This window comes from Cylas formicarius, unplaced genomic scaffold (assembly GCF_029955315.1).
Source record: "Cylas formicarius isolate icCylForm1 unplaced genomic scaffold, icCylForm1.1 PGA_scaffold_9__14_contigs__length_23061073, whole genome shotgun sequence".
Lineage (NCBI taxonomy): Eukaryota > Metazoa > Arthropoda > Insecta > Coleoptera > Brentidae > Cylas > Cylas formicarius.
Genome location: NW_026844365.1, coordinates 18,897,617 through 18,919,036, shown reverse-complemented (window position 1 = coordinate 18,919,036; position 21,420 = coordinate 18,897,617). Strand labels below are relative to the sequence as shown.

Genomic DNA, 21,420 nt, shown 5'->3' with positions numbered 1-21,420 from the left:
ATTTTTATTATTTACTTTTAATAAGTCGAGCAAAAAAAAATTGACAAAACGTTGGTCACACTAAACTTAGTTCTAAAAAATTAATACTAAGGAAAATGACAACCTTCATTGCAATCGTTTAGTATACTACGTAAAAATGTCCCGTTCTTAAAACAAAATTCCTGACAGTACTTATGTGCTGGGAATATTTGTCTTGCGTCAGAGCGAGTATTTAAATATTCATTTAAAATACTCTGTAGTTCACGTTTCACCAACACAGTTTCATAATGAGTTGGAACAAACTTAACGCAAAAAGAGATCCAACAAGTTCTTAATATTTTCATTGCTCTATTGTTTTTGACGTATCGACATGTGATCACAAAAATTGCGAATGAAATTACAGTCGAACTTCGATAAGTCGAACTGCGATTTGACACATGAAAATTTCGAGTTATCAATAAAAACTACAAATGCATGTACTTTTTTGTGAATGAACATTTATTCATTCATTTTTAAAAATGGGTTATACGTTACATAAATGTCCTAATATCTATGATTTTTGAACAAAAAACGAAAATTATGAAATAGTAGTACATATATATGTATGTATTTACATAATATATGTACATACAAATGTATTGTATATGATTGTATATGTACCCAGTATATATAAAGATAGTATGTATGCACATATACATGCATATGTATGAACATATTAAAGTTTACTCTTTCACTGGATAAAAGTCAGTTATTTGTGACTGTGTGTGATTTCTTATTTTGGTTTTAAACAAAAGTTTCAATTTTGTTTAAACAATCGTAGAGGGAATCGGTTGTGGATTCACTGGTTTTCAAATATCAACGCAAGACAATCAACGAATTTTCAACCAATTCATTTGAAGGTGGTTGCTGGGAATCATCTTCCAATTCCTCCTCCACTTTCGCAGTCATCTTCAATGTTTAACTGTACCGGTTCGGATCTGCAGGACTCGATAATATCTTCATCATTAGGAAACTCTGAAGTAACAATATCCTCATCCACATGTATAAAATCGTTGATGGTGCTACCTTCTGCTATACCTCTAATGTTTGTCCAAGCTTGAAACTCGATTTCTATTTGGATTTCGTATTCACTCTTTTCTTCAGGCGTTCACTTAGGAAAATCAAGGGAATCTAATCTTCTTCGTCCCATTCAGAATACTGAGCAAAACCGGTTTTTTTAAAACAATTGGAAATTGTTTCAGGCTTAACGTCGATATTCCATGCGGTAGTTACGTCGTCAACACAATCCATTAGTGTAATTTTATTGTTTTTGTTTTCTTCGAAACGTTCCATTGCGGTGATGACTGAATGTTTATTTTTCAAAATTGTAGACACTGTACTTGCCGAAATCCCATACTTCACAGCTATATCTTTATTTTTTGAGCCACTTTGCACTTCTTTTATAACCTTGAATTTTTTATCAACAGACAAAGCTTTTAAAGTATGTTTTGATGACATATCAACAAATGCAAACATCCAAAAATGTCTTTAATATAATGTGTAAATTGAATAGAGACAGTATTTTTCACTTAGTTACGTCATACAAGTAAACTTAGCAAGCACAGAAACTGAACTGCTTGCATAGATACGTTAAAAAAACAGGTTAAGATCGGTCGTAATTAGGGGGTTCCCCGAGAAAATTCGACTTATCGAAGTTGGCACCAAATGTTTAGTTCGAGTTATCAAGATATTCGAGTAATCGAACTGCGAGTAATCAAGACAAACTAACACGCATTTCCTACTTTTGACACTATTTCCAACCAATTTGGTTCGACTTATCAAAAATTCGAGTTATCGACTTATCGAAGTTCGATTGTATATATTATGATGGGATTTAAGAGAAAGAAGTAAGTTCGGTTCGGCAGTGGTAGCAACTGCTTATAATATTAAATTTTGCCATATTAATGTAATATTATCATTAATTCTTACTAATTATTAATGTAAAACGGCACTGAATAATTTAGTTCTCAAAGTTGCAAATACTTAATCTGAAAAGCAGAGCCACTTTATCGTCGATGATATCTTTTTAATAAACTTGAATTATTTACTTGCTTTTTTATTTACTTCATGTTCTTATTAGATTTGGAGTTTAATCAGATGCAACGAGTATGTTATTAACTATATTCGATTAGGTGTGTAAATTTAATGTCGCCAATGAGCTGAATACATTTACATCAATTATTTTTTTGCCTCCTGCGGTCACACTGCAGAAAAGTAGCTAGCTGCTGAAATTAACTCTCTGAAAACAAAACTAAGTCCATGGACTTTTATTAACCACTAATACTCATGGTGCCTAATTGTAATTTTCGCCATCTCTTTTGCAGGGTGTCATTCGGAAGCTCCAAAGGTTCCATGGTGGAGACTCTGATTTTTGAGAGTCCCCTTCAGGAGGGACCCGAGCCCAGTCCGATTCCCGAAAACGGCGGGTCTTTTCCCGCAGGCTGTGATTCAACCGAGTAAGTATATTGAAAAGAATATCTGGTTACATATTTCGAAGCTAACCCGTTCCGCCCTCTAACGGCCAACGCTGGCATCACAAATTCCACGGTTACAGTTATCTTTTTCGCGGATCGAGTTTACTTGCCGCAGCGCCATTCATTGTTGCCTTTACAACCAGGGACGCACGGCGAGGCGTGGTTTCAATAGAATAAGTGAATGCGCTGTTGCCGTTTCCTTCTGATTTTATTATAAATGTTGTAAGTTTCCGGTTTTATTCTACTATCCGGGTGTGATGTTTGGGAAAGGTCCAACAACATGGAAAACAATTTTATTCATCACCAACCCTAACTTTCACCTGAATCTGCCTTAACCCAATAAAAGCATTGTAGCATTTTTTTGCAATGGAAGTTGGCTCGAATAAGTTTTGGGTCTTTAATTATAAGAAAGAAAAAATACAGCGTTATTGATTCAAATGCACTGTTCCCAAGATTAATTTTGATTAGTTTTATTTGTCATTATGTTTCGAACCATCGTGATGATGCCATGAAATATAAATTTTACAAGCTAGTAACTTTAATTAAAGAATAAATATCTAAGCCAAATAAACTGTGATATTTTTACTTCATACATTATTCAGATGGTTTCAATGAGTATTTTTTCATGATCTAAATCGAGACTAAAACCGCATTTACATTTGTCGAAGGCCCTGGGATCATTAGCTGGCAATTCCTCAACCAAATTTTTCTTCGGATTATGCTGGCAACGTCGCAAAACTCGCGGGCATCCTTTTTTTTTCAGTGCCATCGAAGTGTAGCCAGTTAGCGTACAAATGATATGATCGTATAACCTAAACTTGTAAATCCAGTTTTTATTAGATATGATTTAATTTTGCTTGGCATCTTTTAAATTCCTGAGGACGCATTTGTGCAAAAAGCGTTTGAGGTAGGGGTTGCTACGCGTCGTACAGAATAAGGGGTTGGTGACTGACACAGTGGGCGCCAAAAGGGTGAGTGTTTACATTTTGCAGATGGATACAAAGGATGATTTTTTTCGATCGATTGAAAATTAGTAGTTCCTGTCAAGAGATGCGTTGGGCGATTGTATTAGGTGAGGGTCATGTACTTTTTTTCGCAAGTAAATATTTGTGACTGTTTTCGTTAGCCCATCGTTTACGTATTTTTAGAAATGTAGAAATAGCGACTATTGATTTATCTCGCAAAGTGGGGCCTTCGAATTGGATCAAGGCGAAATATTTTATGGTCCAGTGAGTGATCGGGAAGTTTCCAGGAAATTTTAGGGCGCGAGGATCCCATTAACTTTATATGCACGTCCATTTGAATAATAAATCTAATTGAGGTTGTTAAGCGATATTACGACCCACACGTAGTGAGCTAATATTTTAGAATCATTTTTTCATTCCGCGCCTATTTAGAGCAGTCGGGGAAAAAACCATTTTGTCCCTTGATAACCTAAAAATTAAAATAGAAGCTTTGTTAAGTAATTGCGTTAATTCATGCCGATATGCCGATAAATTTTTAAGTGTCAAACTTTATTTACAGACACGTATAACTATAAGTTGTAAAATTCCAGTTTGGGAGAGTAAATTTGTGAGAGAAATAACGCCGGCTTATGTGTTACAAGGCCGTTTACTTCTTAATATAGATAAACAGTCATATCAATACCTTTATTTCGATAAAATAATATTGCATCGTTTTGGAAACACGGTGCCTTTAGTATAGTTCAGTGCGCACCAGATTTGGTCTTCGAGCTAATACGTTGTTAATTACAAATTTGTATGTCATTTTCAAGTACTGATAACTAATTTTAAGTCATTCTACTCGGTTTAATTATTGTTTTAAGTTATGCGACATGCTTTTTCCGATAACGCAAATATTTTATTAAGGAACGTAGGACTAATGGCGGCGGTTGTCTTGATTGCTAAACGGAAAGGCTCAGACATTGGGTAAAAAAGTTATTTTTTTTTTCGAAAACAGCGAAGAGAAGTCTTAAATAAGCTCAGCCTTGCGAGTGCCTGGCAACATATTTCGAGTTTATTTCGAAATTCACGGTCGCCACATGGCGGTAGCCACGATCAAAAGGAAAAACCTCTAATCGCGCCAATCAAAAAATTTCGATTCGTTTTGAAAGTAAAATCAAAATGGTAATAAATCACCGGGCTTTTATCGTGATTGTGAGCGTCAGGAAATTTATTTTTGCCGACATTCGGGCGCTGGCATTTTGCCCTTTCAAAAGCCTGTTGATATTATTCTATGTGTATAAAAAGTTGCTAAAAATAACTTTCCGCTCGTCCTAACAGTTGGTTTCTGTTGAATGCCAGACGATTTATTTATCGGAATAATGTAAAAGTTTCGGAGTGTAAATATAACGTAATTTTCCTAGCGCAAATTATTTTAGAGACAACTAATCTCGGTTTATCCTAATGCAGAGTTCTGGTCAACTTAAAAGTCACTTTTTCCATATTCCGCGATTCTGAAAATATTGTTACGTTTTTAAATAAATCACTCAGTTTAAACTGAGGGAGATGTCAGTAGTGGGTCTGTGTAAACTAAATTATTACACCACTTATAGGAGAAACTACCCTAATTATCTTTTAAAATACCACTAAATAACAACAAATTTCTACAAATTACCACTGTCAATATCATCGCAATGATCTGGTTTTTGTTAAACGAGTAACGAGAGGTAAGTAAAGAAAATTTTTAAATAATCTGTTTATTAACGTACACCGTGTGCCAAATAAAACGACCCATTATACGATCTGGAAACCCATACGAAAAAAGTTTCGTACAAAAGATTCTTGGCCTCTCCCGAAGATTTAGAATATTATAATTTTGTGTATACAGGGTGTCCCAAAAGTGTCTCCTCCGACATTAACTTTGTCGAAGTTGTATAGCACAAATTGAGGTTATGTGTTTTTTTTTCATATTTTGATTGCCCCATATAAAATAGTGTTGTGAAGCTAATGATCCAGGTATTGCAACGAAAATTTAACCACAGACTAAGGGGATGATGCACTAGTCAATCAGTTTGACAGATGCGCCTCAGCTTATACAAGGTATGCAAAATAGGTGGTGAAGTTTTGGCGAATTCAATTAACAAAATCTCAAGATTTTCAAATGAAACACCCTATATTTTTATTCAGATATCAACTCTTGGATAAAAAATAAGGTAAGTTTCTAATTGATCTGATATTTAAATTTTTCTTACTTTCTGTTGATTGTTGATTTTAAAGCTGCCCACAGGTCGCTTGTTGGCAATATTAGGTATTTTTTAAATAGCAAAGACATGATACTCCAGATATACGGATAAAACCTATTGCCAACAATACAGATTTAATAAAACTTCATTTAATTATTTATTTTTGTTATTAATTATTTTCAATCAAGCTAGATAATGAACTATTAAATGTTTCTTTAAATATGAATTCTGAAGTTTTATTAAAACTGTTAAAGTCATTTTTGTTCAAAATCTCCACGTATTAATCGACACCCTGTATTGTTAGCAACAGATTTTATTCGTATGTCTGGAGTATTATATTTTTGAAAGAAGTAGTATCTTGTTTTTGCTATTTAAAGAATACCTAATATTGCCGACACGTGACCAAATGTGGGCAGACTTAAATTCAACAAGAATTTATACGGGGTTATTTTAATCCGCGAATATTTTAAAAAGTAAGTAAAATTTGAGTATAAGATAAATAACAAACTTACCTTTTTTTGTGTCCTAGAATTAATATCTGATTAAAAATATAGTGTGTTCCATTTGAAAATCTTGAGATTTTATTGCACTTTTGGACACCCTGTATCAACAAAATCCAAGAAAAAGAATCCAAGAAACTTTTGTACGAAACATTTTTTCGTATCTCCTATGGGTTTCCAGATCGTATAGTGAGTCTTTTTATTTGGCACACGGTGTACATTTTGAAGGACAATGATAAGAATAACAACAATAAAAAAATAATACCAAATTTCATCGAAACTAAATTCACATAATTTCTTTTTTGCAGACTACTTAAACAAATCAGAAATTTCTTATTGAAAAAACAACCCAAATCCTGCAGACAGCTATGGAACTTTTGCAAAATCGATATAATTTTATTGTGCAGGCACCCTGTATTAATTGTCACTCACCTTCAAAGTCATGGGCGAATGTTAGTAAATATAAAAATTTCCATTGATATCTTTTCGAATATCTCGCGCGCCCTCTATGGTGGACGAAAACTGTAAATAGAAAATTGTAGCTCTTACACAGTTTCGACCAATAATTTACCAACAGAAACGAAAATTTTCAGAATCTTTTAGATTTTTTGCCCAAAACCAACACACCCTGTATATAATTTAAAAAATGTTTATTTTTTTAATTAAAGTAAATAGTTTTCGAGACAATATATTTTTTTCTGAAACCGCAGATTGCAAATTGTGGCTCTTGATGCGGCCTACATTACTGTCTATACCAATTCGCGATATTTTTTACGAATTTTCATGTGCCGCTAATAATTTATTCCGGAAAAGTACAATTTTCAGGATTTTCGTCCATAACTGAAAAACCCTGTGTATAATGGGGTTAATGGTTTTCGAGAAAATATTTTTTTCTGGAAGCCAAAATAAGGAAAAAAATTTTTTTTCATTTTTTTTTTAAACACTGGGCCAGATTTAATTGCTTCCAGTTTCTACAGTTTAGATGTAGGTATGGATTTCTACGTTCTTGCCAAATCTGAAGTCGGTAGCTGCAAATTTAAGACGCCTACCATATTTTATAATATAACACGAAATATTCAGAAGACCCACAAAATATTGTGTATTATGTGAAAACCTTAAATACAAACGTTTTAGCTTTCATACGGTCATGTAAAAGAAACTGACAACTGAAATACAGCCTTCTAGTTATGGTTTATAAATGGAATCCAATTTTCAGTTTTTTGCTAATACCGGGCAAACTCTATATATTTTTGAAAATTATGAAGAAAAGGATTATTTATTGGCTTATGTCTCTTACGGACTGCTTAAAAGGAGCCAAATCTGATCCCTGTAGGTTGAACCTTTCGAAAGTTATGGCGATATAGTCCCTCATCTACAGAGAAACGGCGGACGGACAAACAGACAAAAAACTGTACCAATGGCGGTCCTCTAGGACCTACCTTTTGCCGAGATATATTTTGGTGCCAATATACATAAAAGCGGTTTGGCTATTATAGCCTTGGCCGTTTACCGAATCCCAACCTCCACGCATATCCTCTGGGAGACTTCTCTTTTGCATAGTTTCATCAATCCAACTTTTCCGTGGTCTGCCTTTTTTCCTTCTTTGTGGTGGCCTCCACTCATTATTTTTTTTCGGTATTCTGTCTTCGCTCATTCGACTCATATGTCCAAAACCACATTAGTTGTTATTCTTCAATAGTATCTAATAGTGTCTTTTCTACATTCATCCTGTTCCAAATTTCGTCATTTTTTCTTCTTCATTTTCCTTCTTCCTTCTCCAAGAGATCATTCCTGTAGCAGAACCTTTTCTTTCATAGCCTTTGACATTTTCAAAACCTCTGATCCATACGTAATTGTACTTTGAACTAAGAATTTAAACATTCTCCTTCTAGTTTTTTGGGAAATTAGGTCATTTCATAACACTGGGTGTAATTGACATATAACAATCTTGTCCGTTTATTCCAATAGCCATGTACTGGGTTTTCTCCATATTTATTTCCAGGCCTCATTTCTTGTATTCTTCTACAAGCTTTCTAAACATATAGTTCAGATCGTCCTCATCTTCTGTTAATATTACTTGATCATCTGACTGTAGATGGACTCACTGTTCATCATTACACCCATTTTACGACATTTTCGTTTCCACGCCTTTAAGGCCTTATCTACGTAAATGTTAAATAAAGTGGGAGATATACAACATCCTTTATCCACCAAAAATTCTTGAAAAGTTTCTTTTCCAATTTTTACTAAGCTTTGCGTGTTATGATAGGACTGTTTCACTACGTTTATGTACATCGCTGGTACTTCTTTTCCTTGCTAATACTTTCGAAAAATTCGATTTCATCGATATTAATGCTGCTTACAATATGCGTATGATTAATTTGATACTTTTTTTTTGCTGGACAGATGTTATTAAAGAGAAATGAAACGGTTTTTTCGTATAGCATCGACTAAAGACATCGCTAACTGACACAGTTTTTTGAAGCGGAAAATCGGGAAGTACTGTTAGAGATTTTTTCAAATTGAAAATGATGTTCAGGACTACGTAAAAGTAACTAGAGCAATGATCAAAGTTGTTTAATGTTTTAAAAAAATAAATATTGTAAACCTTGTAAATAACGATTAATTTGTATGTGATACAAATTTATTTTTTAGTATCATCTTAAAACAACAGCATTAATTAATCTGAGTATTTGAAAGTTGTAAACAAAATTAAAATATAAATTAGCGAGTGTCGAATATTCGCTTCTCCATGACAAACTTGGTTTTACAAAGGAAATTTTGTATATTTCTGTTATTTTCATTATCAGATTTGAATTAAAAAACCTTTTTAATTAGAAAAATACGGCGTTGTAAAGTCTGTTTAGTTCATATCTAATCTTCTCTAATCATATTTAATTTTATGAAAATCGTTAGTGTCTTTCAGTGAAATCTATCCAACAAAAATGAATGATCAAAATCAAAATCCAATTTCATGGAAATTAGTATACTTTTGCGTAAGTTTTATGTAGTCCTGATTAAGAAATCTCTAATAGCCCTTCTCGAAATTGGACATTAAAAATTAGTCCCACTTGGCCATGACTTTGGGTTGATGTAAAAAGGATGTAAAAAGACACATAGGGTTTTAGTGCGTTTTTGAGAGATTAATCCAACAAAAAAAAATTGTCAGAAGCAAACCGTAATCAAGAATTTTACAACGATGTACAGCTTTAAGCGGGGCACAAACTACATTTCAAACACCCTGTTTGAACCATTACAAACATTGGTATAGTAAGAAATCGTTGCCAATCTATTTAAAAAATCATCCCTAATGATATTTCTCTCTTCTCTCTGTTTTGTCAAATAGTCTCAGTTGGCCAGGACTTTAAGCTGAAGCAATAAGCAAAACAAGATTGCTTTCGAAAAATCGTTGCTGGGGGGGCAAGTTCGTAGCGTGTAGCGCCAAGCAGCTTTGCATTAAAAAAAAAAAGTTTATCTCTGGTGCTCCAGCGGACCACTATGGAACTTTCGCAAAATCGATGTAAATATATTGTGCATACACCCTGTATATAGCTTCTTTCGCGTATCGCCGAATTTCAAGGTACAAGTAATAACGATTTCCAATTATATACCAATATATACCCTGTATGATAGACAAAACCTGAAACTCTCTCGATACAGTTTATGACACCGTTTAAAACAAATTATCCCATGTTTTGTAGTTTTCCATTTAGGATTAATAATTTATCCACGAAACTGACAATTTTCAGGGTCTTTTAGATTTTTTTTACCCAGAATCGACACACCCTGTACATATGAAAAATCCGGAAATGGAGATTATAGCCCTGAATCTTCCACGTTTCCTGGTTCTGGATTTTTCCAAAATAGTGAATGGTTTTCGAGAAAATAAGTTTTTTCTGAAACCATGCAGTTCGTCGTAATAATCAATGAAGTCATCACGTCATGACTGGGCCCCCGGAATTGTGATCTTCATATAAATTTTTTGAAATATCTCGAGCAGCGCATGTGGACGAAAACCGCAAATAAAAAATTGTAGCTCTTGATGCGGCCTATGACACTGTTTGAACTGATTCGCCATATTTTTTACGATTTTTAAATTGTGGTTAATAACTTACTCTGGAAAAGAACAATTTTCTGGGTTTTTTAGATTTTTGTCTATAATTGGAAAACCCTGTATATAATCAAAAAAATGCCTGCAATAAATTTTATGGCGTTTGCGGGTTAATTAATTTTGCCGATCCGGTGAATGATTATGGAAAAAAACATGTTTTTCTGGAAGCCAAAATAACCAAAAAAATAATACTTGGTGAAATTTGATTGCTCCCAATTTCTACTGTTTAAATGTGGGCAAGGACTTTTACTTCTCTGTTAAATTTGAAGTCGATATCTGCAAATTTATATATCGCGAATACCCTGTACAATAGGTGAAAACCTTAAATAAAGTTTTAGCTGTCTGTACGGGCTATATCGTCATCAGAAACTAATATCTGAAACACAGTCTTTTAGTTATAGCGAGTTTTTTGACTATTGGGGGACTCATTTTTTGTTTTTTTTTAATATGCGGCACACTCTGTACATTCCTGAAAAATTATCAAGAATAAAAGTTTATGGATCCAAATCTTGGGCGTCTTCTTGTTCAAGAATTTTTTTGGTTGCATTAACGGTTTTGGACAAATGATTTTTTTCTTGGACCCTTGCAAACGCGATTTTTTATTTTTTTAAAATACTTCCCGACCCGACCGAAATCTTGAGATTTTATTGCACTTTTGGACACCCTGTATCAACAAAATCCAAGAAAAAGAATCCAAGAAACTTTTGTACGAAACATTTTTTCGTATCTCCTATGGGTTTCCAGATCGTATAGTGAGTCTTTTTATTTGGCACACGGTGTACATTTTGAAGGACAATGATAAGAATAACAACAATAAAAAAATAATACCAAATTTCATCGAAACTAAATTCACATAATTTCTTTTTTGCAGACTACTTAAACAAATCAGAAATTTCTTATTGAAAAAACAACCCAAATCCTGCAGACAGCTATGGAACTTTTGCAAAATCGATATAATTTTATTGTGCAGGCACCCTGTATTAATTGTCACTCACCTTCAAAGTCATGGGCGAATGTTAGTAAATATAAAAATTTCCATTGATATCTTTTCGAATATCTCGCGCGCCCTCTATGGTGGACGAAAACTGTAAATAGAAAATTGTAGCTCTTACACAGTTTCGACGAATAATTTACCAACAGAAACGAAAATTTTCAGAATCTTTTAGATTTTTTGCCCAAAACCAACACACCCTGTATATAATTTAAAAAATGTTTATTTTTTTAATTAAAGTAAATAGTTTTCGAGACAATATATTTTTTTCTGAAACCGCAGATTGCAAATTGTGGCTCTTGATGCGGCCTACATTACTGTCTATACCAATTCGCGATATTTTTTACGAATTTTCATGTGCCGCTAATAATTTATTCCGGAAAAGTACAATTTTCAGGATTTTCGTCCATAACTGAAAAACCCTGTGTATAATGGGGTTAATGGTTTTCGAGAAAATATTTTTTTCTGGAAGCCAAAATAAGGAAAAAAATTTTTTTTCATTTTTTTTTTAAACACTGGGCCAGATTTAATTGCTTCCAGTTTCTACAGTTTAGATGTAGGTATGGATTTCTACGTTCTTGCCAAATCTGAAGTCGGTAGCTGCAAATTTAAGACGCCTACCATATTTTATAATATAACACGAAATATTCAGAAGACCCACAAAATATTGTGTATTATGTGAAAACCTTAAATACAAACGTTTTAGCTTTCATACGGTCATGTAAAAGAAACTGACAACTGAAATACAGCCTTCTAGTTATGGTTTATAAATGGAATCCAATTTTCAGTTTTTTGCTAATACCGGGCAAACTCTGTATATTTTTGAAAATTATGAAGAAAAGGATTATTTATTGGCTTATGTCTCTTACGGACTGCTTAAAAGGAGCCAAATCTGATCCCTGTAGGTTGAACCTTTCGAAAGTTATGGCGATATAGTCCCTCATCTACAGAGAAACGGCGGACGGACAAACAGACAAAAAACTGTACCAATGGCGGTCCTCTAGGACCTACCTTTTGCCGAGATATATTTTGGTGCCAATATACATAAAAGCGGTTTGGCTATTATAGCCTTGGCCGTTTACCGAATCCCAACCTCCACGCATATCCTCTGGGAGACTTCTCTTTTGCATAGTTTCATCAATCCAACTTTTCCGTGGTCTGCCTTTTTTCCTTCTTTGTGGTGGCCTCCACTCATTATTTTTTTTCGGTATTCTGTCTTCGCTCATTCGACTCATATGTCCAAAACCACATTAGTTGTTATTCTTCAATAGTATCTAATAGTGTCTTTTCTACATTCATCCTGTTCCAAATTTCGTCATTTTTTCTTCTTCATTTTCCTTCTTCCTTCTCCAAGAGATCATTCCTGTAGCAGAACCTTTTCTTTCATAGCCTTTGACATTTTCAAAACCTCTGATCCATACGTAATTGTACTTTGAACTAAGAATTTAAACATTCTCCTTCTAGTTTTTTGGGAAATTAGGTCATTTCATAACACTGGGTGTAATTGACATATAACAATCTTGTCCGTTTATTCCAATAGCCATGTACTGGGTTTTCTCCATATTTATTTCCAGGCCTCATTTCTTGTATTCTTCTACAAGCTTTCTAAACATATAGTTCAGATCGTCCTCATCTTCTGTTAATATTACTTGATCATCTGACTGTAGATGGACTCACTGTTCATCATTACACCCATTTTACGACATTTTCGTTTCCACGCCTTTAAGGCCTTATCTACGTAAATGTTAAATAAAGTGGGAGATATACAACATCCTTTATCCACCAAAAATTCTTGAAAAGTTTCTTTTCCAATTTTTACTAAGCTTTGCGTGTTATGATAGGACTGTTTCACTACGTTTATGTACATCGCTGGTACTTCTTTTCCTTGCTAATACTTTCGAAAAATTCGATTTCATCGATATTAATGCTGCTTACAATATGCGTATGATTAATTTGATACTTTTTTTTTGCTGGACAGATGTTATTAAAGAGAAATGAAACGGTTTTTTCGTATAGCATCGACTAAAGACATCGCTAACTGACACAGTTTTTTGAAGCGGAAAATCGGGAAGTACTGTTAGAGATTTTTTCAAATTGAAAATGATGTTCAGGACTACGTAAAAGTAACTAGAGCAATGATCAAAGTTGTTTAATGTTTTAAAAAAATAAATATTGTAAACCTTGTAAATAACGATTAATTTGTATGTGATACAAATTTATTTTTTAGTATCATCTTAAAACAACAGCATTAATTAATCTGAGTATTTGAAAGTTGTAAACAAAATTAAAATATAAATTAGCGAGTGTCGAATATTCGCTTCTCCATGACAAACTTGGTTTTACAAAGGAAATTTTGTATATTTCTGTTATTTTCATTATCAGATTTGAATTAAAAAACCTTTTTAATTAGAAAAATACGGCGTTGTAAAGTCTGTTTAGTTCATATCTAATCTTCTCTAATCATATTTAATTTTATGAAAATCGTTAGTGTCTTTCAGTGAAATCTATCCAACAAAAATGAATGATCAAAATCAAAATCCAATTTCATGGAAATTAGTATACTTTTGCGTAAGTTTTATGTAGTCCTGATTAAGAAATCTCTAATAGCCCTTCTCGAAATTGGACATTAAAAATTAGTCCCACTTGGCCATGACTTTGGGTTGATGTAAAAAGGATGTAAAAAGACACATAGGGTTTTAGTGCGTTTTTGAGAGATTAATCCAACAAAAAAAAATTGTCAGAAGCAAACCGTAATCAAGAATTTTACAACGATGTACAGCTTTAAGCGGGGCACAAACTACATTTCAAACACCCTGTTTGAACCATTACAAACATTGGTATAGTAAGAAATCGTTGCCAATCTATTTAAAAAATCATCCCTAATGATATTTCTCTCTTCTCTCTGTTTTGTCAAATAGTCTCAGTTGGCCAGGACTTTAAGCTGAAGCAATAAGCAAAACAAGATTGCTTTCGAAAAATCGTTGCTGGGGGGGCAAGTTCGTAGCGTGTAGCGCCAAGCAGCTTTGCATTAAAAAAAAAAAGTTTATCTCTGGTGCTCCAGCGGACCACTATGGAACTTTCGCAAAATCGATGTAAATATATTGTGCATACACCCTGTATATAGCTTCTTTCGCGTATCGCCGAATTTCAAGGTACAAGTAATAACGATTTCCAATTATATACCAATATATACCCTGTATGATAGACAAAACCTGAAACTCTCTCGATACAGTTTATGACACCGTTTAAAACAAATTATCCCATGTTTTGTAGTTTTCCATTTAGGATTAATAATTTATCCACGAAACTGACAATTTTCAGGGTCTTTTAGATTTTTTTTACCCAGAATCGACACACCCTGTACATATGAAAAATCCGGAAATGGAGATTATAGCCCTGAATCTTCCACGTTTCCTGGTTCTGGATTTTTCCAAAATAGTGAATGGTTTTCGAGAAAATAAGTTTTTTCTGAAACCATGCAGTTCGTCGTAATAATCAATGAAGTCATCACGTCATGACTGGGCCCCCGGAATTGTGATCTTCATATAAATTTTTTGAAATATCTCGAGCAGCGCATGTGGACGAAAACCGCAAATAAAAAATTGTAGCTCTTGATGCGGCCTATGACACTGTTTGAACTGATTCGCCATATTTTTTACGATTTTTAAATTGTGGTTAATAACTTACTCTGGAAAAGAACAATTTTCTGGGTTTTTTAGATTTTTGTCTATAATTGGAAAACCCTGTATATAATCAAAAAAATGCCTGCAATAAATTTTATGGCGTTTGCGGGTTAATTAATTTTGCCGATCCGGTGAATGATTATGGAAAAAAACATGTTTTTCTGGAAGCCAAAATAACCAAAAAAATAATACTTGGTGAAATTTGATTGCTCCCAATTTCTACTGTTTAAATGTGGGCAAGGACTTTTACTTCTCTGTTAAATTTGAAGTCGATATCTGCAAATTTATATATCGCGAATACCCTGTACAATAGGTGAAAACCTTAAATAAAGTTTTAGCTGTCTGTACGGGCTATATCGTCATCAGAAACTAATATCTGAAACACAGTCTTTTAGTTATAGCGAGTTTTTTGACTATTGAGGGACTCATTTTTTGTTTTTTTTTAATATGCGGCACACTCTGTACATTCCTGAAAAATTATCAAGAATAAAAGTTTATGGATCCAAATCTTGGGCGTCTTCTTGTTCAAGAATTTTTTTGGTTGCATTAACGGTTTTGGACAAATGATTTTTTTCTTGGACCCTTGCAAACGCGATTTTTTATTTTTTTAAAATACTTCCCGACCCGACCGAAATCTTGAGATTTTATTGCACTTTTGGACACCCTGTATCAACAAAATCCAAGAAAAAGAATCCAAGAAACTTTTGTACGAAACATTTTTTCGTATCTCCTATGGGTTTCCAGATCGTATAGTGAGTCTTTTTATTTGGCACACGGTGTACATTTTGAAGGACAATGATAAGAATAACAACAATAAAAAAATAATACCAAATTTCATCGAAACTAAATTCACATAATTTCTTTTTTGCAGACTACTTAAACAAATCAGAAATTTCTTATTGAAAAAACAACCCAAATCCTGCAGACAGCTATGGAACTTTTGCAAAATCGATATAATTTTATTGTGCAGGCACCCTGTATTAATTGTCACTCACCTTCAAAGTCATGGGCGAATGTTAGTAAATATAAAAATTTCCATTGATATCTTTTCGAATATCTCGCGCGCCCTCTATGGTGGACGAAAACTGTAAATAGAAAATTGTAGCTCTTACACAGTTTCGACGAATAATTTACCAACAGAAACGAAAATTTTCAGAATCTTTTAGATTTTTTGCCCAAAACCAACACACCCTGTATATAATTTAAAAAATGTTTATTTTTTTAATTAAAGTAAATAGTTTTCGAGACAATATATTTTTTTCTGAAACCGCAGATTGCAAATTGTGGCTCTTGATGCGGCCTACATTACTGTCTATACCAATTCGCGATATTTTTTACGAATTTTCATGTGCCGCTAATAATTTATTCCGGAAAAGTACAATTTTCAGGATTTTCGTCCATAACTGAAAAACCCTGTGTATAATGGGGTTAATGGTTTTCGAGAAAATATTTTTTTCTGGAAGCCAAAATAAGGAAAAAAATTTTTTTTCATTTTTTTTTTAAACACTGGGCCAGATTTAATTGCTTCCAGTTTCTACAGTTTAGATGTAGGTATGGATTTCTACGTTCTTGCCAAATCTGAAGTCGGTAGCTGCAAATTTAAGACGCCTACCATATTTTATAATATAACACGAAATATTCAGAAGACCCACAAAATATTGTGTATTATGTGAAAACCTTAAATACAAACGTTTTAGCTTTCATACGGTCATGTAAAAGAAACTGACAACTGAAATACAGCCTTCTAGTTATGGTTTATAAATGGAATCCAATTTTCAGTTTTTTGCTAATACCGGGCACACTCTGTACATTCCTGAAAAATTATCAAGAATAAAAGTTTATGGATCCAAATCTTGGGCGTCTTCTTGTTCAAGAATTTTTTTGGTTGCATTAACGGTTTTGGACAAATGATTTTTTTCTTGGACCCTTGCAAACGCGATTTTTTATTTTTTTAAAATACTTCCTGACACCGACACCCCCCCCCCCCCAATTTTAATAGGTTCCGTTAGGGGACCAAACGCTATTTGCCGGCCTAATTTGAAGTCGATAGTTTCAAATTTCGGACACTTATCGTGTTTCATAGCAACGTCCAAAAAATAGTCGAAAATCGAAAAAAAAAAAGATGGACGGCCAGACAAATTTTTTTTTTTCGACGCTGATCATTTGTATACTAATGGGGGTCCTGTAGGACCTACCGTTACCGAGATCTCGAGTTTAGCGAAGAGCGCGTATACTTTCGAAAAGAATCGATTTTTCGAAAGTAACAAGATTGCTTTCGAAAAATCGTCGTTGAGCTTGGAAAATTCGGAGAGTGTAGCGTGGACCAGATTTCAAAAGGAAGCCAATTCGGGGATTTTGCCCTTGAGGGACGCATTGCTTTTCTATCGTGCTCCTGCGGACCACTATGGAACTTTCGCAAAATCGTTGTCATTTTATTGTGAATACTCCCTGTATAAAGTGTCCTTCTCATCTGTTCGAACTTCAAAGTTACGGCAAACTTCGGTAAATATTAAAATTTGTACAAATAATAACGTTGTCGAATGATATTTTTTCAAATATCTCGTACGCCCTGTATAATTGACAAAACCTGAAACTCTCTCTCGACACAGTTTACGATACTGTTCAAATCAAATTATCCCATCTTTAGCAGTTTTTCATTTATCGCCAATAATTTAGCCACAAAAACGGAAATTTTAAGAAAAAAAATTTTCTGAAACCATGCAGTACGCCGTAATAAGACAAATTAAGCAAAGAAAATTTTTCAAATTTAAAAAAAAAAAAATTTGTGACATTTCACTAGGCTCAATTTCTACTGTTTAGATGTGTTTACGGACGTTTACTTCCTTGCCAAATTTGAGGTCGATGACTACATATTTACAGAATTTCCGAACACCCTGTCCAATATATGAAAACCTTCAATACAAAAGTTTTTAGCTGTCCATATATAGAAATGCGAAAGAAACTGACAACGGATTCAGAGCCTTCTAGTTATGGTCGATTATCAATATAAAGGGAGCTCAATTTTCAGTTTCCTGCAAATTACCGACGCACCCTGTACATTTAAAAAAAATCATCAAGAAAAAAGGTTTTTCGCCCGGATCTTGCGGGTCGTTTGGTCAAAGAATTTTTTTGATCGTGTATACCATCTTGGAGAAATCAATTTTTTTTTCGGTACCCTGCAAGTGCGGTTTTTAAATTTTTAAAAATACTTCCCGAGCACCCAGCCCCCCTCAGTTTCAATAGCGAAGCTTAGCCCTATATATCTGTCAAATTTCAAGTGGATGGTTTCAAATTTCGGACACTTGTCGTGTTTCATAGCGAAATCCAAAAAACAGATGAAAAGCTACAAAAAAAAAAGATGGACGCCTTTGTTTGATCAGACCCATTTTTTACGGGTTTTTGTACCTCGTGCACGGCTTAAAAGGAGCCAAATTTGAAGGTCGTGCTGCAAACCGTTTAAAAGATATAGCCAATTAATGCCAGGTCTACAGAGAAACGGATATCGGAGAATAGAAAAAAAAAATTTTTTCGACGCTGTACCAATGCGGGTCTCCTAGGACCTACCGATGCCGAGATATAAGTTTCGTTGCCAAATGCGTCTACTTTCGAATGGAAAAATTCGATTTCATCGATTTTTGGAAAGTAACAAAACCTATCCAAAAAAAAAAACGAAAAATAAATAAAGATTTTACAAGGGTGTACAGTTCTTAAGGGGATAACATGTAATCATTGTCATCATTGGTATTAGGTGTACCTTGTCGGCAAATATCTAATTGTCAACGTTAAGGACTTATATATACATTCTGAATAAATATTCCGTTAATATTGTGTTCACGATCTAAAAACTCTTGGTCAAAACACAAACACCCGAACTTTGTCATCTTTCGAAAGCTCAAAATATGTACGACATTCCGTCCCACGGCGGCGAAAGTTTCGTCGGCAAAAACTATTTTCGACCTGCCATCTAAATTTCACGGCTAGTTCGTAATAATTCTCGTCGGTAATCCCGTTTTCAACGTATAACGTACCTATAAAACGAAATCAAATTTTATTGCTTTGCTTGTTTCGGTTTCTAGTTTAACCAGTTGTTGTTCTACCTTGGTGAACACAATACACAAATGTCGAAATGCATCGTTTCTCGGCGCTGAACTTGAACGCTTCGCTTTACATTTTTCGCCTCTGGTGATTGTCCCGTTTTCCGTTGGCTATTTTTGCAAAATGATGTAAGTAATATTTTCGTTTTTTAATTGCTGCGTTGGGGCTCGGTTTACCGCGTTCTCGCTGCGTGTAGAATATGAAAAATGGCCCATTTTCCACACCCTTGTCCGCATCTTAATTTAAAATACATTTGGACTGCTAAAAATGGACATAACAAATACTATAAAGTGCGTACTAAAATTTAAACTGCGTATAACAGGATTTTGATGGGTTTTAATCAATATTAAATTTAGTTATGCGTATGGGAGTGCTATAGCTTTATGTTGGGACACATGCGCTTTACTTTTGAAATATAAAAATATAAATAATATAAAATATACACAATATGAAAAAAGTAAGTAACAATAATAATAATAATAGTCCACTTTATCCACAATAATGAAAGTATAAATGTACGAAAAATGTAAATATATACAGGGCGAAGTCTAGCCTAAAGCTATTGAAACTTAACCCTGGTAAACCAGATTAAAATCTAGTTTATTAACGTCCTGTGCAATAAACCACAACTCCCTGTTTGTTAAATAAATACATTTTGAAAAGGGCTTTGAGTTTTTCAGCTCTAATTTATTTTTAAAACTTTCTAAAGTAAGCTTTGTGCTAAAACATGTACAAAACAACCCAAATGATAAGTCCGAAGTTCATTAATTTTATGTATCGTATGATCAAATTTTCTTGGATTAAATGTCAAACGACAGCAACTGTCCTGCACCGTTTGAATGCAATATTGCTCCGACTGCTGAAAACAGGGCTCGTAGATGAAAATTTCATAATTAAAATGAGAGATTACTAATGCCTCGCACAATGTTACTTTCGTTTTGGTACTAGAAAATAACTACTGGAGTAAAGTTGTTTAAGTGAGATATATGGCTTTTGGGTAAGAATTTTTATATGTTCGGTGCAGGACCCCAAGGTTTCGTGCCATTTCACTAAATGTTAAATTGTGTCCGTCAATATTGATACTCAAATTTGACCTTAACAAATCTATTTGTCTTCTTGCCCAATAGCAGAAATTTGAATTTGGAGGATTTAGTTTTAGCGCGTGTTGCTCAGAAAGATCGGAACTAATGGCTTCCGTGTACGTATTAAAATCAATATCAAAATCAAGAACTGTAGATTAGAAAAAAATAAAGGACCAAGTATAAAATCTTGTGACTTCCAGTTTGCAACAAATAGGATTTTCTTATTTTCCAATTTTATTGCCTTTTTCGGTACCAAGGATTATTTTGTTATTTGTCGAACACATAAGAGTTTAATTTTTCATAAACGCGACCCAAAGCCCATCAATTTCTTAATATTGCTATTTAATATTTGAAATGAAAAAATTTAGTACCTGCTATGAAAACCTGGTTCGTAGGTATATACAATATTTTAAGTTCAACAATGCAGAGGATAAAGTAAGGGTGTCTCACATATACTTTTCTCAAGAGTTGTAATGTCTATTGTAATTTTAAATCCAAAACTTCCAAAAAAAATTTTTAGAATATTCACTTCTTGGATTCTCCGGTATAGACATCAACTTTGGAATTTGAATGGAACATCTTATATTTGATTGCGTTTTTGGATTTAGTTGTAAAAACAAAGGAAACTTTCATCAGACCGACCTATTTTATTTCCGCACGATTCAGGAAACATTTTTAAGGGTCAGTGACTTGTTATTGAAAAATCAGCTTATCCCAAAAACTAAATTTTAGGTTAACTAGTAATAATTTTTATGGTACACCCTGTGTATTATACCTACTGTATGTGTAATGTTTATTTATATGATATACTGAATAATTCAAAAAAACATTTTATTTTACGTCTATATATAGTTAAGGACGACTATGCAGACATTGAATAAATTTTATCAAATCAATCAATCAAATTTGGAACTCAATTTAAAAACTGATGTCAAACAACTGTTAAACAATCGCCTTGACAGAAGAATGATTAATTCTTACGTAATTATTCTAACTACACTGATAATAGATAATTGTAAAGATTTCAAAAATACACCTCGGAGTTTACGTACTTCGTGTTCGTGCTTCGATTTTTTGGAGTACTTTATTGAAAGAGATAGACAATTACTTAAGTAAGAAATAATGGTAATATAATTAATATAATTAAAGTTATAATCCATAGTTGCTGCCGACTTTAATCAGCATCTAATTGCAATTTGCAAATAACCCCAAGCGAACTATAGAGAAAAAAAAACAATTCAGCTAAAACGTCAAAATTCACACGCCGTCTAATGAACAAAAG

The 21,420-nt window shown here is 33.6% G+C and overlaps 1 protein-coding gene across 1 annotated transcript in view; it reads left to right on the top strand.

Moving 5' to 3' along the window:
* The window catches only part of LOC132707903 (uncharacterized), a 184,591-nt gene that overhangs the window by 110,117 nt on the left and 53,054 nt on the right, over window positions 1-21,420 (top strand). Inside the window, exon 3 of the mRNA XM_060679926.1 lies at window positions 2,343-2,474. Within this exon, the coding sequence (XP_060535909.1) occupies window positions 2,343-2,474 (132 nt within the window). The remainder of the gene's footprint in view (window positions 1-2,342; window positions 2,475-21,420) is intronic.